Source organism: Bos indicus, chromosome 13, assembly GCF_029378745.1.
Source record: "Bos indicus isolate NIAB-ARS_2022 breed Sahiwal x Tharparkar chromosome 13, NIAB-ARS_B.indTharparkar_mat_pri_1.0, whole genome shotgun sequence".
NCBI classification, from domain to species: Eukaryota; Metazoa; Chordata; class Mammalia; order Artiodactyla; family Bovidae; genus Bos; species Bos indicus.
This window is the reverse complement of record NC_091772.1, coordinates 54,568,453-54,586,854: the sequence shown is the minus strand read 5'-3', so window position 1 is coordinate 54,586,854 and position 18,402 is coordinate 54,568,453. Positions and strand designations below refer to the sequence as shown.

Here is an 18,402-nt window from a genome sequence, read left to right as displayed (position 1 = left end):
GCACAAACTTTTAACTATCTCTGTTGACAGTATTTATTGAAAGTGACTGTATTGCACTAAAGCCTATTGGGATTATCTGTTGTAACAAATAAAGCCACTCATTTGAAAAACTCAGTTCCAAACATTACAGTTTATTACACAGAACGTAATGACTCTATGAAAATGAGGGCACTGAAGCAATACTACTGTGACAATATTTCATTTATGGACAAAAGTACCTTTAAAGGAGGTCTCTGGAAAATTTCCAGCAAAAAAGTTTGAAAGAGGACTGCATTTTGCAATAAAGTTCGGTCCAGCTGGAAATCATTACAAGGGGAAGTGATAAACAAAAGAAATAAAATTCCCAAACTACTTACAGTTAAGAAAAATTTAACTCATTCTAGTTGCTAACGGGGCATATCTAAAATGTAAATAAAATAAGTAAAAAGCAATGTACCTTTTAAGACTAAAGAAATTACAAAGGATGTTAATTTTTTTAAGTTATCATGTTAAGAAAACATGATGGAATCAGACTGATAATTGAAAAATTACTTACTAATCGTCAAGATGTCTTCATCCCCAAAAGGTCTAAGAGGACATAAATGGGTAAGTATTTTGTTCTAGATAAATATTTCTACAAAATGGGCTTTCAAAGTCCACATTAGAGTCCCATGAGCTGAGACACGTCCCTCTCAAGTTAGACTGTCAGAGCGGAAGTCCAGGGTCGAGGTGATGTTTGCGTGTCACAAAGGCGTGGCTGTCTACTGCCCAGGAACCAGTGTTCACGTCCATCACTTGATCTCCACAGCTGGGCTGCTCTGTAGACTCTCCTGCGCAGGACATGTCACCAGGGAGTCTGGTCTGGTCAACTTTAGCCTTCTGCCAGTTTTACCGCAAAATACACTCTCAAATTCCTAAAATCGAGACAAGACCATCAATGTACTGTATGCACAAACATGAAAACTGCTATTTTCAAAAACACAAAAGGTTGACATTAAGAGCTAAACTACATCAAAACATATAGTTAAGGTGTCACAAATATATGTCACATCTTGTAAGGGGATAAAGATGGGGATTCAAACACTTTCCTTGGTTACCTTTACATGTATTTTTATTTCATTTTCCAAAAGATTCTCAAAATGCCAGACCATATTGTAAACCCTTCTGATGTTCAAAAAAACACCCATAGTTTTTATTTTCATTGTGGTAACACAGACATAAACTCTACCATTTTAACCATTTGGAAGTGTGCAATTCAATAGCATTAAGTATGTTCACACTCTTGTGCAAACCATCACCACTTCCATTTCCAGAACTTTCCACCACCCCACACAGACCCCGTGTACCATTACGCACCCCTCCCACCAGGGGCATTTACAGTCTCCACCCCCCTGCTGCTAAGTGCCAGACTGAGGTGACTCCCCAGTATCCTACTGGCTGTGGGTCAAGTTAATGCCACTCTACCTCTAAATGCTTTAGAAAAGGCCTCGGTTTTAATGGCTGTATCTGTCTCAAGCTCACAAAAGGAGAAGGCGAGTGCAAGCAGACAACCTGAGGCTCACAGGCCTCCAGGAAACAAAAGATACAGGCCTGTGAGATGTAGAAGGCGGGAAGTCCCACAGGCCACAGGTTGGGCCCGCTCGCCAACATGAAGCTTTGCATGTCGTGAGAACTTAACACTCTGTGACAACTTCAGCAGAGAATTCTTTTCCGTATAAAGTTTTTCATGTAATATACAATACTGAATAATCTTAATTGGTTTATTTCTCCCTGAGATGCCTCAGGAGTCTTCTGGAAAACTCAGAGTCAGTTAGAGAAGGAAACTTATTACAACCTGTTATCAATAGCAGCTCAATATTCCAGGAAAACTTTGCTGCCTTAATAGAGACAGAAAACCATATCGAGTATTGTACCACCTTACTTTTAATAGCAAACTTCATTTACTTAATTCAATTCAGTCTAATCTGAGCCCATCATGACCACATGTAAAACACTTTCCTTAAGGTTCCTTTTCCACAAACCTTCCATCACTTTCTGTATACATATTAATTTGTCCTTTATTTTTGCCCATTCAGAAACAACAAGCTCTGGGACAAAACTATTCTCCCTTTACCCCATGAACAAAGATATTTCAATTCTTTATATCTTCCTCTCACTGAGGGTGAATATCCTACTTTCTTTACATACTGAAATGCTTCCCTTATTACTTTTAGTAGCTTAATTGCATATCTATTACAATTTTAACCCTTAAAAACTTTAATCTCTAGTGAAAACCAAGAAGCAAGTAATTGAACTGTTCTTTATATCAGCATGTTTTGATTGGCAAACTTAAGAACACATTCTGTAACCTCTCAAAGCATATATTTTCCTATGATACAATTTTTCAATTTAATGTGGTACAGGACATGTGTCTAATAAGCCCAAATAACTTAAGATTTTTTTCTCTCTCAGAAGACAAAAGGTGAACTTAGACTTGTCCAGCAATCAATGTTCAGTGTTTTATCTTAATGAAAAATGACTTAGACCTTTAATGAATTTCTGTCACAGAACTTAGTTGAGCAAAACTAGTTTCAAGTTACCAAAAATTTGGAAAAACTAATACATAATTATTCCTAAAGAGTTCATCTGAAAGCTTTTATCCCATTTATCTCTATTTTATTATTTATGATAATATTATACAGACATTACCCATCCAAAGATCACATAGCTTGTATTTCAATACAAAACTTATCAGTTTATAACTATTATCCCATTCTCTATCTCTATTATAAAACCGCCCTAAGCTGTATAATCGGAGAAGGCAATGGCACCCCACTCTAGTACTTTTGCCTGGAAAATCCCATGGATGGAGGAGCCTGGTAGGCTGCAGTCCATGGGGTTGCTAAGAGTCGGACATGACTGAGCGACTTCACTTTCACTTTTCACTTTCATGCATTGGAGAAGGAAATGGCAACCCACTCCAATGTTCTTGCCTGGAGAATCCCAGGGACGGGGGAGCCTGGTGGGCTGCCGTCTATGGGATCGCAGAGTTGGACACGACTGAAGCGACTTAGCAGCAGCAGCAGCAGCAGCAAGCTGTATAACAGTAGCAAAACTTAGGTATCCATTAGCAAGCCATCTTTTCCCTAAATCTACAGAGTATTACGGCCAGGCCATATTACAAAGGAAAATCATTTTTTGTACATTTTACTGGTTTGTGACTGAAAGCAGTCCAATTCTGGAGAATGTACCACAAAAGGCTGCATTTGAGAAGTGAGCTTGCGTCCCCAGGGCTGGCACACTTACACACAAGACAAATGCAAACACAGATACACATAGAACAGGATTCCCGCACACAAAAACAAAAGGCGAATCCAAGCATTCCCTGAAGGTCCCCAAAGCTTCCTGTTTTAACAACAAACAAAATGCAAATGAAAAGACAAGAAATCGTGACCACCAGCGTCCTGGCAACTCACCCAGCAAAGGTAAAACTTCGTAACAGTTGGGATACGCTGAATTTACTTGATTTTAAAAAGGCTCTTTCTCTCTTCCCCCTTTGATTTGTACTTCTACTAATTAACCCACAACTAAAGTCACAGGCACTGTGAGTTGTGTCTGCATTTCAAGAACATGATAACAGTTGTAACTTCAGGGTTTCTCCTAGAAATATTTTGATCTCTGAGGGTCATGATACTGAGAAAATATCTAAGCCAGTTTTCTCTGATAGGCAAAAAAAACCAGTTTCAGAATTTCAACAGTTTCATCTTAACCAATTTTCTCTAGAGTTTGAATGAAGAATGTTGTGGCCATGTGGTGTTTAAAAAAAAATCACTTTTCTTTTTATAGAAGCATAGTTGAACATTTAACAGTTTTGTAAAATACACCCTAGACTACAAGATAGAACAGAGCACTGATCACTCACACTTAATTATTCATGGCCAGTGTTGTCAAATACCAAGCAAACCAACAAGTCAAGGCAAACCTGTCTCTCAAGGCTCAAGTTCCCTAGTCTCAAAAGAGGGAGTTCCTAACCAGTGGCCATCAGAAACAAAGCCACATGACAAAGCCTTACTTAGTCCAAAAGGGAAAATCCCAATGAATACTCCTCTGCAGCTGAAGTCAATGTGATAGGGAAGAATACTCTGGTGTCGCCACACATCAGTTCCATTACTTACCAAAGACGTCTCAACTCGCCAATGTGAGCACCTTGTTTTCCTTTACCAGAAGTGCCATAGGCCAAGGACGCCCGGTCGGTGGCAAGCGCCTGGTGCTGCCCCTGAGAAAAGGTGCTCAGGTGCTGGACAGGATCCATCTGGGTCACTGAAACTCACTGAACCAAATCTGGGTCCACTTGCCCATGCACAGTAAAGCCAGTTTACTGACAGCAGGGTGTGGTGAAGGAAAGTGCGGTGTTTGTTGCAGGTACCAAACAAGGAGCTCAGATCTTCTGAGCATTAGCACTGATCACTGGACAAGCCTAAGTTCACCTTCTTTCATCTTCTTTGAGAAAAAAAACTAAAGATGCTCGGGCTTATTAGACACATGTCCTGTCCCACATTAAATTGAAAAGTTGTAGGAAAACGTATGCTTTTAGAGGTTACAGAATGTGTTTGTATGTTTGCCAATCAAAACATGCTGATGTAAGTGAAGTGCAAGTCCCTCAGTCATGTCTGACTCTTTGTGATCCCCATGAACTATACTGTCCATGGAATTCTCCAGGCCAGAATTCTGGAATGGGTAGCCTTTCCCTTTTCCAGGGGATTTTCCCAACCCAGGGATCAAACCCAGGTCTCCTGCATTGCAGGCAGATTCTTTACCAGCTGAGCCACGAGGGAAGCCCAGGAATCCTGAAGTGGGTAGCCTATCCCTTCTCCAGAGGATCTTCCCAACCCAGGAATTGAACTGGGGTCTCCTGCGTTGCAGGCAGATTCTGTACCAACTGAGCCATCAGGGAAGCCCATGGTGATGTAAAGAACGGTTCAATTATTTGCTTCTTGGTTTTCACTAGAGATTAAAGTTCTTAAGGGTTAAAATTGTAATACATATGTAATTAAGCTTCTAAAAGTAGTAAAGCAAGGATTTCAATGTGTAAAGCAAGTAGGATATACACTCTCAGTGAGAGAAGATATAAAAAATGGAAATATCTTTGTTCAGGGGGTAAAGGGCAAATTGTTTTGTCCCAGGGCTTCTGGTCTCTGGGTGGGAAAAAATAAAGGACAAACTAACACGGATACAGAAAGTGATGGAAGGTTTGTGGAAAAAGAATCTTAAGAGTTTTGCATGTGGTCAAGATGGCCTCAGATTAGACTGAAATGAATTAAGTAAATGAAGTTTGCTATTAAAAGTAAGCTGGTGCAAGACTCAATGTGGTTTTCCCTCTCTGTTAAGGGAGCAAAGTTTTCCTGGAATATTGAGCTGCTTTTGATAACCACTGCTTTTGATAACAGCTACTAAAACTAGCTGACTCTGAGTTTTCCAGAAGACTCCTGAGGCATCTCAGGGAGGAAATATTAAACTAATTGACATTATTTAGTATGTTAAATTACATGAGAAACATTATATGGAAAAAATTCTCTGATGTTGTCACAGAGTATAACTAATCATGACATGTAATACTGCACATGGGTGAGCAGACCCAAGTTTGGTTTAACAATATTTGATGACCCAGATGGGATTTCCATTGCATCTGGGTGCCAAAATCTGTTACTGAACAGAATTTGGGTTCCCTCGCCTGCACACAGTAAAGCCAATCTACTGACACCGGGTTGTGGTGAACGAAAGTGCAGCATTTATTGCAGGCGCCAAAACAAGTTCGGGTCATTCGAGCATAAGCCACCCAGACTCCTTGTTTGGCACCTGCAATAAATGTTGCCCCTTTCTTTCACCGCAACCCGGTGTCAGTAGATTGGCTTCACTGTGTGCAGGCGAGCAGACCCAAATTTCATTCAGTGACTTTCAACCTCATCAATTAAAAAACAATAAGGAAAATAGGAAAGGGAGCCACTGCATATTAAAAGATATTTAAGAGCTATGAACCAAACACAGTGTTTGGATACTGACTCAAATAAGTCAACTGTAAAACGACAGTTGTGAGCCAGAAAAATCTGGACAGGGATTGAGATTAAGGAAGAGGATGATGATGCGGTTGTGCTTGTAACCAGCACTTTCCTTTTTTAGAGACACATTTGCAAATGAAGAGATGTGACACCTGGAAACACTTTAAAATAATTTGGTGAGGGTGGGAGGATGGGGATGAATCGGTAAAATGAAGTTATGCCTGAGGCTGAGCTATGGGACACAGGCATTCATTATTCCAGTCTCTCCATTTTTGTGCGTGTATCCATTTCCGTTTTTTTGTTTTTTAAAGAACAGCATTCTTACACAATTAAGTCTAGGTTTATCTATTTTTATTGTGGTAAAATATATATAACATAAAACTTGCCATTTTTACCATTCATAAGTGTAAAATCCAGTGGCTTAAGTACACTCACAAAGTTGTGTAATCATCATCATTATTTCCAGAACTTTCTCATCTTTCCAAACTGAAACTCTGTCCCCATTAAATACTAACTCGCCATCCACCTCCCCCAGCCTCTGGCACCATTCTACTTTTTGACTGTATGAACCGGATGACTTCATATAAGTGGAATCATACAGTATTTGTATTTTTGTGTCTGTCTGTTCTCATTCAGCATCCTATTTCTGAGGTCCATTCATGTTGTGAGGCATGTGTCAGAACTTCATTCCTTTTTGTGGCTGAATAGTATTCTATTGGCTGTAGAAACATTCTGCTTATCCATTCTCCTGTTGATTGGATTATCTCCACCACTTGGATTGTTTCCATCTTCTGGTGACCGTGAATAACGTGGCTATGAACACTGGTATACAAGTACCTGTTCAAGTCCCTGGTTTTCTACTCTCATGGGTATTTACAATACCCAGAAGTGGTATTGCTGGATTATACAGTAATTCTACATTTAACTTTTTGAAGAACCACTAGCTGTACCATTTTACATTCTCACCAGCAATCCCAAAGTTTTCTATTTCTCCACATCCTCACAAACACTTGTTATTTTGTTTTGTAATAGCCACACCTAATGGGTGGCAAAGACCCAGATGCTGGGAAAGATTGAAGGCAGGAAGAAAAGGGGACAACAGAGGACAAGATGGTTGGATGACATCACTGACTCAATGGACATGAGTTTGAGCAAGCTCTGGGAGATACTGAAGGACAGGGAAGCCTGGTGTGCTGCAGTCAATGGGGTTGCAAAGAGTTGGACACGACTGAGCGACTGAACACCACCACCACCACTTAATGGGTGTGAACTAGTATCTCATATCCTTAAAGTGCTTTTGATCTGCATCTCCCTGATCATTAGTGATGTTGAGCATCTTTTCATGTATTTATTGGCCATTTGCTCATCTTCCTTGGAGAAATGTCTATTCAAGTCCTTTGCCCGTTTTTGAATCGTGTCATCTTTTTGCTGCTGGACTATAGTAGATTTAAACTTATTTTATGACCACGAAGGGAAGTGTAAGCACTGTGTCTGCTGCCACTGCTCTACCTCCCAAGTCATCTGGAGCTGCTGGAGTGCTCCGCCTGACCAAGTGGTGACCGAGACGGCCAGCCCGCCCAAGGCCTTCTGCCATTTGCAACAACCACCTACGCTCAGAGGCTGTATCTGTACATAAATATACTCTAATTTTCTTCCCAATATTTAAAATATTTTCAGTGGATCTTAATATAAAATGAACCATGCTTTGATCATTTTCTGTATTCTGACACCCCAAGCCGAAATATAAAATATTTATATTTTATAAATATATTTTATAAAATATAAAATATTTATTTGAGAAGGTAGAGTTTACCTTTGAGAATAACTAAACAGAAGTCATCATTTCTCAGATGAAAGAAAGTTCTTCAAGAGATTTTCTAAACAACCTTCACACAATGAGCAGACTACCTCTGGGTAGCCATCTTTATTCTCAATAGTTCTGCCAGAAGTAGAGTTCAGGTGTAGCTCAATCCAGACTCTCACACAGTCCCTGGGACTTGACTCATGGGAACTTGGAGGGACAGTGAGAGAGGGAGACAAGTGGATGTCTCCTGCCCTCGAGTGCACCAAAGGTAAACTATCACTCTGCCTGGTTCAATTAGCATCTATTTCAACAAAACCTCATTGAAATAATTGAGTTCTAAGGGATTTTTACAACTCATCAGACACCTTGAAATGATATCTGGTCAAACTTGATATTCACATTACATTTGTAAGTAGGAGAATGCCAATGATAAAATCTGTATTTTTAGTAGGAAAAAGAAAGATTGTTACAGTTACATGTCAAGAAATTATATCAGGAAGTCAGGAAGAGGAAGAAAACTGGTGTCATCCACAGACAGAGAGGAGAGAATCAAAGGCAAAAGGTTAATGAAATCAAGAGGGGTGAGAAGCCTCAGGGCCCAGGGGGGAGGGGGTGCCCTAACACTCAGCTGCACGAGAGCCCCAAGGAGACAGGACCGGCGAATCACAGTGGGAAGTGCCACACGGGCTCTCGGAACAACAGGTGTGACAGACAAAGAGAGGACAAGAAAGGCCTGAACCGTATTTCATAACCTTGACCTAATAAACGTACAGAATTCACCAGAGAATGCATGTCCTTTCCAAATAAACACAGAATTTTTAAAAATTTGACTACATAAGCGGTCACAGTGGAAGTCTCAGCAAGCTGTTAAAAACTGCCATCTTTACAGATCAGAATGTGAGAAACAGGATAGATAAAATAGACAAAATACTATTCTTAAAAAGCAGAGTCTTGGACTTCCCTGGTGATCCAGAAAGGGCAGTGGGATGAGATGTATACTGAAATAATCTTGGCAAATTACTTAAGACTTTTATGTATTTTACCTTTAAGAACAAAAATGTTCATGTAAGTGGGAGGGGGGACGTCACTAACGAAACAGTAACGACACAAAGGTTTAGGATTTTCCAGTCTAATTCTCCCCAAAATTGCTGATATTACTTCAGCCTGTTTTTTGATGGGTCCTGTAATCCGACACAGAAACAATTTACAAACTCAATGTAATTAAATTTCAGAAATATTCAGGAAACCTAATACACACAAAAATTAATATGTTTTAAACTATTTAATCTTTGAATATAGAGACAGTTAAGTTCTTTTGGTTGTTGTAAACACCATCATCATATTTGAATCAATCATATGAATAATAATTCACCATTTACAAGGTACACAGAGCCAACCATTAAATTCATTTTTTTAAACATAGAAGCTTTATTTTATTACAATAAACCAAGTATATTGCTAAAAAATGTTAAAAAAATAACCAGAATAACCACATTATAAATAACCATAAATGATCCAATTAGCACAAATCTAACATAGGTATGGCTTTAAAAGGCAATTAAAAATATACAATGAAAATAAGGAACTTGACGAAATTACAAAACTCACAAGATGGAAATGCACATGGGCAGAGGAGAGGAAATGGAGAAGAGAAACTCTCAGCACTCAGCCTGACAGGCTGGCTGTGGGAGAGGCATGCTCAGGCCCCCAGGATCTAGACATAGGAGGCTCTTTCTAAAATGGTTCTGAAATGGTTCCCTGTTTATTACACCAATGTCAGCTCAGTTCTCTTATTAGACTTATGCTTTGTCAACAGCAGCATGACAGCTGGGACCAGGAGCAAAACCAGGGCGCTGTCCACTAACCACGTGCCCCCACCTCAAGGTCTGAGGCAGGCACCTGGACCCAAGGTTCCCCGAGGCAGAGCACAGGAGCCACTGCCGGGCACATTCTCTCATCTGAAACCCCAAGGAAGGGGTGGGTCGGACCCTCGCTAACATCCAGCATCAGGTCCCACCAGGAGCCCAGCTGGCTCGCAGGGTATCAATGGCTCCTCAGCCCCAAAAGACAGGGTCAAGGTTGAGGCGCTCACTGTACCAAGAAACTGAGATGCTTGCCGCAGGTCCCCGCATAGTCCTCCATCACCCGGGCCGAAGGGTCTCTCTGCTCTGTCTTCTCAACACGTTTGATAACCAGACTGTTTGATTATTTTTGACAATGAATTGCCTCTTTTTGTTTCTATTTGTGCTTTATCCCTTTCACAACAATTTCTGAGGGCAAAAATTCACACCCTACAGGCCTGTCTCTGAAACCCCACTGAGCCCCCATACAGAGCAGGTGTCTCCTTGCTAGCTGACAACTGACAATGCAGGCTCATGCTCTGCGGTTGGTGGACAAACCCAGCTGTGCTTCGTACTTTGATAATAGATAATTCCATCATTAACAAGCAGGGTGTTACTCACACTGGACTCAGTATCTGATATTAAAGTCCAGGAAACAAAGGACAGTTTGGGACATCTTCAAGGAAAAGGATAAATAGCAATACTGACCCATTTATAGGACTGAAAGTCTCCTGGCCTAGATACTAACCTTTTTAAGAGAATCTCCATGCCTCTCCTGAATATATTTCAGGAATGCTGTGGTCCACTGCAGAGTCGTGGCCTTATCTGTCTCAGCGTTGCAAAACGGGACTAAAAGGTTCAACTCGTCACAGCAAATGCGGATTCTGCGCCTATGGTCAAAACCCAAATTAATCACATCAAAAAGCTGATGCAGAACAAGGGAATAAAGTGAATGCCTATGTTCCTCAAGGAATTAGCTAAGAGCAGCTCCTCCCTCACCAGGATCCCCTCTGCAGCACCAGGCCCCCTTGAGGGCCAACTCAGCCTTGTCGCACTCCCTGGAGAGTCTCCCCTCTTTACTTCTCCTGGGGTACATGCAAGGGCCAGCTCCAAGCCTCTAGAGCAAGGATGGACCCAAAGCCCCAAAACCAGAAGCAAAACTGTGTATGTGCTTCTTCTGGGCAGAATGTTCTTTCACTCAACAGGCCTTTACCTGCCCGCTAGGTGCCAAGGAGCTCACACAAGCTAGGACTCAGAGCACTCATCCTTCAAGGGGTCCCAGTTCATTTAGAACACAGACTACCAGCCTGTTAATGTTCCCAAACCTGGTCTTTTTAGAGATGATTTACATAACTGGAGGCTTACTCTTAGACTATTTTTAACTTTCACGAATTACACTCAGTGCTGCACGAGCTGATGTGGAACACTTGATACAATATGGCCCTTGTTGCTCATCTTCCCATGTGTACACTCAGAATTTAAGAGAAACTTTGTAAGGTAGCAACAGTGGGAATTCACTAGATGCTCTGTAACCACAGGCACCAGGCCCAACGTCTCAGCTTGTTTGATGCTGGCGTCCCACTTCAAACACCTATTTCATACACAAGGAACTTATAAGGAGACGAGAGGAACAAGAAGGTTGTTAAACTAGGAAATGGCAGAGGAAGAATTCAAACCTTCACTGTCAACAGGTAGTAGTAAGTAAAAGGCTTTTTGTCAGATGGTAGGTACTCAGTAAATGTTTATTAAATACATGTCAGAGTGGGAACAATGCCCATTATAATTCACAGTGAGTTCAGTTATGTGTGGACACATATTTAGGTGTCTAGCTGCCTAGCTTTAATATTTCCCTTTAAAAAGAAATAAATTGCCTTAGTCCAACACTATAGGTTCAGAGACGAATATATGTCTTGCTCAGTGCTCTAGTTCTTGAGCCTAAAACAGAAACTAGTACAGTACTCAACAAATGACTAACTAACTATATGTGAGGGAATCATCATGTAAAAACCCAGCTGCAATGGAAAATATAACCACCTTTGGATCTATGCAAAACAGCACAAATAAAATCAACAGATAAAACAACTCACATAAGCTGTAACCTCCTCCTTCTCCAACATTATTAGAAGAACCCAACAAAACTGAGTGACTCAGTGACCAGTGACCCTGGCCTGCACCTTGAAACTCAGATTTGGGGGATCCCACCACCACCAGTCACCACCCTGTGACTAAGCCGTGGTGCAAACAACACGGCTTATGCCAAATACCAGCTTTCCTTCCGGGGTCTGGGATCTGGCTGCAGCCGATAAGGAAGGCCCCCACGGTCAGCCCCCTACTAGTAGGATCCCAGGGCGCCAAGTCTCTCAACCGCTCTCCTGGCTGGGGACACACTCCCATGGCTTGGGGCTGACAGGCATCCCGAGTGGCTCCACTGGGAGGGGTTCCTGGGAGCTGGTGCCTGGTCCCCTGGCTCTCCCCACACGCCTCTGCTGGCTCTGCTGGGTTCTTTGTCCAAAATAGACCAGAGCCACGAGTGTTCCCAGTGATTCATCAAGTCTGGGGGTCGTTGTGAGTACTCCCACCTCACAAAACACAGTGGCCGCTGACTCCTGCCGGCTTTCTCTCCCTTTGAATATAGAAATGGCGACACCATCATTTTCTACAAAAGGCTGCCTGCCACCAGCACTGCCCACCACCTGCTTGGCGTCTGAGACAACCCTATGCTGCCGATGTTCAGGCCTTACCTTCGGTCTCTTTCCATGCGGTTGTGCCTCTCCCTGCGTTGGGACCGGCCCCCCTGCGGCCCGCTCTGGGTCTGCTCTCCAAGGGTGGCCTGGGATGACTCTGCTGACTGCCAAGCTCCCTGTGCCGCTGTGGAGCCTTCGCCCACGTTCTGAATCTCTCCAAGGGCTCTTCGTTCTACGTTTGTGTCCAACTGACGTATCCTACTCCGATTCCTCTTACTTATGGCTTGTTTACATAGCGCTTCTTCTTTGCAAAAGAAGGAAAAAGTGGTATTTTAATTTTTCAGTTCTTCTTAACTTACCCTCGTAAATGCTGAATATATTTTTCAGTATTTTCAATCCAAGATGTAAACATGAATGGGTAAGGTGCACACAGAACTGAACAGGAAGCCTCAGTATTCCACAGGGGCAGCTGGCACAGAGCTCCAGGTTTCAAACTATAAAACTGAACATAAACCAAATTAAAATACACTGAGTATTATGTGATCAATAGAGTCTGTCAAAGGTCTCTCCTTTAAATCAAGAGGCATTTTAACTGGGATCTCTGAATAGAGAAACCAAGAAGCTATTTGATTTTCCTGATATTCAGGATGGAATCTGGGATTTTTTTTAAACCCAGAAGTATTTTCTCCAATTCTTGATATGCAATTATTCTAAAATGACAACTGATACTATAACTGCAATGTTCAGAAAAGGACAAAACCTAAGTGGTTTAGGGTTAAACATGCCCTCACCTTACAAATGAGATTCCTTCCCTCTACAAAACCAGTAATCACATCATAGCTGTGACGTGTGCTACAGAAACATGTCAAGTTCCCATCAAACAGGGGTCTAGCTAATACAAGTGGTGATGAGCATTCCCAAGGTGCCATACAAAGCCAAATCTTCTACAGTGACATAATTGCTGAACACAAATTTCAGAATGGGGATAACTTTTAAAAAGACATAGAGGGGAATTCACAAGTATCAGTGATGTTTTGTTTCTTAAGCTGAATAGTCAGTACAGGAACTATTTTAATATTAACCTTTGTACCTTACAAATGTTAACGTATACTTTCGCATACAACGTCACAGTGACCAGGAAAAATTAATCACTGATGTGGGAGAAAGCAGGAGCACTCCATCACTATCCTTTCTCCATCAGCTCTCAGAAAGCACACTGTGTGAGCTGTGTTATTGTTGGACAACATGAAAAAGAATGCTTCCCAGGAAAAATGGATTGAGAGTTAACGTCAGAGGTAAGCAAAGTTTGTCTTCAGCAGTTTCTTTATGTCTAAAATGTTCTGAATCACCTTATGGCCTCTTGTTCCCAACTCAATCCTTTGCCCATCTGCAGACTGTCCCCACCAGGGCTTCCCAGGTGGTGCTACTGGTAAAGTATCCGCCTGCAATGCAGGAGACGTGGGTTCGATCCCTGGGTCAGGAAGATCCCCTAGAGAAGGAAATGGCAACCTGCTCCAGTATTCTTGTCTGGGAAATCCCATGGACAGAGGAGCCTGATGGACTACAGTCCATGGAGTGGCAAAGAGTCAGACACGACTGAGCGACTAAACCACCACCACTCAGTTCAGTTCAGGTCAGTCACTCAGTCGTGTCCGACTCTTTGTGACCCCCATGAATCGCAACACGCCAGGCCTCCCTGTCCATCACCAACTCCCGGAGTTCACTCAAACTCACATCCATCAAGTTGGTGATGCCATCCAGCCATCTCATCCTCTGTCGTCCCCTTCTCCTCCTGCCCCCAATCCCTCCCAGCATCAGAGTCTTTTCCAATGAGTCAACTCTTCACATGAGGTGGCCAAAGTATTGGAGTTTCAGCTTTAGCATCATTCCTTCCAAAGAACACCCAGGACTGATCTCCTTTAGAATGGACTGGTTGGATCTCCTTGCAGTCCAAGGGACTCTCAAGAGTCTTCTCCAACACCACAGTTCAAAAGCATCAATTCTTCGGCAATCAGCTTTCTTCACAGTCCAACTCTCACATCCATACATGACCACAGGAAAAACCATAGCCTTGACTAGATGGACCTTTGTTGGGAAAGCAATGTCTCTGCTTTTGAATATGCTATCTAGGTTGGTCATACTTTCCTTCCAAAGAGTAAGTGTCTTTTAATTTCATGGCTGCAGTCAACATCTGCAGTGATTTTGGAGCCCCAAAATATAAAGTCTGACACTGTTTCCACTGTTTCCCCATCTATTTCCCATGAAGTGATGGGACCAGATGCCATGATCTTAATTTTCTGAATGTTGAGCTTTAAGCCAACTTTTTCACTCTCCTCTTTCACTTTCATCAAGAAGCTTTTTAGTTCCTCTTCCCCTAAAATCTCTGAACGGATTTCAGACTCATGCCTCATTCATGAAGTATGAAATTAAAAAAAAAAAAAACTTTACATCTGTCAGCAACTTGAAGGTAACGAAAAATGTATCTAAGTCTATCATTTTTCTGTTTAAAGAGGTTACTGTTAAGAAAAACCAGCCTCTAAACTGAATATTTCCAGGCCAAGTATAAACTCGATGTTCAAAATTGGTATGAATGTTCAAAGTGAGGTGACTAAAGCAGAGGGAGGAAAGGGTTCCTAAAATGCAAGCAGACTTCCAAGATTATTTCATATGTTTATAAACCACCTCCCCCTTCTCCCACCCATGGCCAATTAAACCCACCCAACATCAAGGGCAAAGCTCAGGCAGGAAGAGAAAGCATCTGCCAGCTTCTGCCGTATCACTTACCTCCTACTTTAATCCAAACCTGCTCAGGCAAAGCTTTGTTTCTACTACCCAAAGTCTGCTTAGTGGATTCAATTTCTTGCTGATAACAGAAAGAAAATGCTCTTGGCAATCCAATATCCTGATGCTTGGCAGTTTCAAGTATAGAACATGAGTTACTAGAACTCTAGAGAAAATGAAGCAATAAGAACTTTATCAACATGTGACAATCTTCTCTCTACGTACAAATAAAATGCACTTTAACAGAAATAACACCAAAACTATTCATATGAACTTGAAGAACTTTTATGAGCACTTTTAAGTATCCCCGAACCACATAAATACTCTCGATTTCAAAATGTTATTGCGCTTAATGAAAGGGAAAAAAAAATCCTTGGGACCTAACTAAAATACAACTTATCCTTTTAATACAAAAGAGCAAAGCTTTACAAATTATTTTCCCTACCTGTGTTTGTGAAATATTAGAATTTCCACTAGTAGCGCAAGCATTTGTAGTAAACAGAGGGTATGTAAATTGCAAAGCAGTAGTTGCAGCAGTAGTTTTATTTTTCACTAATGTTGTACATTTGTTTTGTTGTTGATGAAGAGGAACATTCATTAGTTCGGATGGATGGCGAATAAGAGTAACCAAACTGCCAAGACAAAAGAAACCCAGAAACACGTGAAGTGTGTGTGGCGGGTAAGTTTCCTCAAACACCACAATCACTTAGTATCACACTTCCGTGGTTAACATTAGATTTTCTAGATAACAGATTCTAACTCGAATCTGTTACCATGAAAGGCCCCTCATCATGGAAATCTCTATAAAACAATTATCCACTAGTGTTGTAGGGGACAAGTTCAAACTATCTTCCTCACAATGCAAGGTGAAGCTGTGTGTTATCTTTCAGTTACAACTCCCTTCCCATCCCACTTCTGACACCAATCTCTGGTGGTTTGTTTTGTTTTGTTTTTTTTTGCCATCCTCCAAAATCTGACGACTATGGGCAAAATGGGGGGAAAACTACAGTGTGGGGACAGTCAGAAAACTGAGGAGACACCCCAGCAGACAGGTTACTCCCCTCCAGGAGGCGCTGGGAGAGTGCCTGTGAGCTGGCAGTCTGGCTGCAGGATGAAGCTGCTTTTCACTCGAAGCCTCACAACATGACCTCTCTCTTTCCAGGGCTGTATCTGCACAGCGTGAGGTCAGCCTAAGCCTGAGTCAATGCAAGGGGAAGCGGAGGCGTCTCCTGACATTTAGGTAGGCGATCTGGGGAAAAGCCTTGATCCTCAGGAGCATCTGTGCACTTAACTCATCTCTCTTCCACGTGCAGACGCAGACAGAGTGCACACCATAAAGGAAATGCTATGGGGTGTGTACGCAAGACCTGCTCACTCTGCCTGCACAGAGCACACAACGTCTCAGGTCGGCCCCAGGCCCTCTTGAGGCCTGCTCCCTGTTATGATGCAAGCTGCACGGAGGCTGCTAGCCTCTGCACATGACCCTGGTCTACACCCAGACCGAGGCTGGTGCTTCTCTGCACCGGGCCCTGGTCTACACCCGCACCCGGCCGGGCCCGGTCGCCGGGGGATGCACCCACTTGTTGAGAGCCACGCCGGGCTCCGGGGGCTCCGCGCCGCGCGGGGCGGGCGGGGTCTCGGCAGGGATGCTGTTGAAGCGATCCTCCAGGCGGACGCGCACCGCCGACTTGGCCCGCGCCTCCGGCGCGCCCTCCGCGTTCTCCTTGCCGGCGCCGTCGGGCGCCTTGGGCCGGGGTGCGCCCGGGCCCGGGCCGTCGGCGCCCGGCGTCTTCTCAGCGGCGGGAGCCGCGCCCGCTTCGCTCAGCAGCATCATGCGCAGCTCCTGGAAGTCGATGTGGCCCAGGCACTGGTTGGCGCCTGCGAAGCCGCCGTCGGCCAGCGTGGGCGGACACAGCACTGGGTACACGGGCGGCGCGCCCCCCGCCGCCGCGGCTGCCGCGCCCCCGGCCGCCGCGAAGCTTCCCGCCGCCGCGCCGGGCGCCGCCGCCGCCAAGAAGGCCGAGTTGAGGCGCGTCTCGAGCTCGCCGTCGGCCGCCGCCGCCTCCATGTGCGAGTAGAGGATGTGCTGCAGTTGCGTGTACTCGATCTCCGTCATCTCCACCAGGCTCAGGTCGGTGGTCGTGAAGCTCAGCCCCGCCTCGCCCAGCGTCGCGTCCGCGCCCTCGGGGCCCGCCGGCCCGCCCGCCTGCGGCGGCTCCCGCGGCCCGGGGCCCGACATGCCGGCGCCAACGGCGTGGGGCGCGCGGGCGGGCCGGCGGGGCCAGGCCGGGCGGGCGGGGGCGCGGAAACCGCCAGCCGCAGCGCGCCTGCGCCGCCTGCCCGCAACGGCAGCCCCTCCCGGGTGCGGCCCCGCCCCAGCCCCGCGGCCCCGCCCCGCGGCCCGGCCGGGCCAACCGCCCGCCCCGCCCCGCCCCCGCCACGGCTCCACCTCCCGGGCTGCGCGCGCAGGTAGAGGGCGCGAAGGGGGTGGGGCGGAGCCTCCGGGTCCAGAGGCCGCGGGGCTGGACTACCTGGGTTCGCGCGTCCGCGAGTCGAGACCACTGTAGTCCAGTGTCGCGGGAGCAGACTGCCTGGGGCCTGGCCGGGTATCGGGTCGCAGGTACCTCTCCAAGCAATGCACCTCCTCGAGTTCACGGATTCACGGGTTGCTGTGCGGGTAGCCCCTTCTCGGGACACGAGGGTTCCGTGCGTCCGAACAGCAAACAGGTGAGACAGCGGCCCAAAGTACAGGTGTGACGAGGCAGTCTGTGCCTAGGTGAAAACTCAGTCAGGTAGATAAAAACACGCGGTGCCCGGTTTCGTCCTAGAACAGGCAGCGCTCCTGTAATCAATGCATGTCGCGAATACTAGCCAGTGGTGAGTGTGGTGCACATGCCACATAGGTTCATCCTTTTAAAGTGTGCCCTTTGGGGGCAGTGTATTCACATCCCATCACCACAGTCAGGTTCAGAACATTTTCACCCCAAAGAACCCCATACCCATTAGCACTCCCTACCCACTAACCTCCTTTCTGTCCTTGTGGGTTTGCTAAGCCTGGGCCTGTCCTCTAAGGTGTAGGTACTGTGTCCACCTCTCAGCCATGCCCCCACATCACCCAGTGGTTGTTTTCTGTAGGGGAACCAGGTAGTTCAAGGACAGGCCTGTGCCTGAAGGCACAGTTCTTCCACCAGGCTGTCAATGTTGTGCTCATTCCATTAAAGCTCAGATGGCCCTCCTTGGAGTGGCATTCATTTCTTCTGTAGTATCTCTTCTTCGGA

General features: G+C 44.6%; 1 protein-coding gene across 2 annotated transcripts; it reads right to left on the bottom strand.

Annotated features, from left to right (window-relative positions):
- Window positions 1-111: 111 nt before the first annotated feature.
- On the bottom strand, window positions 112-17,413 carry TCFL5 (transcription factor like 5). 2 transcript variants are annotated; one of them, XM_070801320.1, is made up of 6 exons: window positions 16,705-17,413; window positions 15,570-15,756; window positions 15,128-15,290; window positions 12,401-12,647; window positions 10,408-10,549; window positions 112-893 (listed from the first exon to the last, which is right to left on the bottom strand). In XM_070801320.1, exons 1-6 carry the CDS (start codon window positions 17,361-17,363, stop codon window positions 771-773), a joined length of 1,521 nt encoding a protein of 506 aa, XP_070657421.1. In that variant the 5' UTR covers window positions 17,364-17,413; the 3' UTR covers window positions 112-770. The 2 variants fall into 2 exon arrangements, with proteins under 2 accessions (XP_070657421.1, XP_070657422.1); XM_070801321.1 differs by having other exon boundaries at window positions 12,401-12,644.
- Window positions 17,414-18,402: the final 989 nt, after the last annotated feature.

Coding starts and splice junctions, on each gene's coding strand:
- TCFL5 (XM_070801320.1), bottom strand. CDS start 17,363: ATGTCGGGCCCCGGGCCGCGGGAGCCGCCGCAGGCGGGCGGGCCGGCG. Junction 12,648..15,127: donor GGTTTGGATTAAAGTAGGAG/GTAAGTGATACG, acceptor TCTTTTGCAAAG/AAGAAGCGCTATGTAAACAA. Junction 10,550..12,400: donor CGCATGGAAAGAGACCGAAG/GTAAGGCCTGAA, acceptor TTTTGACCATAG/GCGCAGAATCCGCATTTGCT.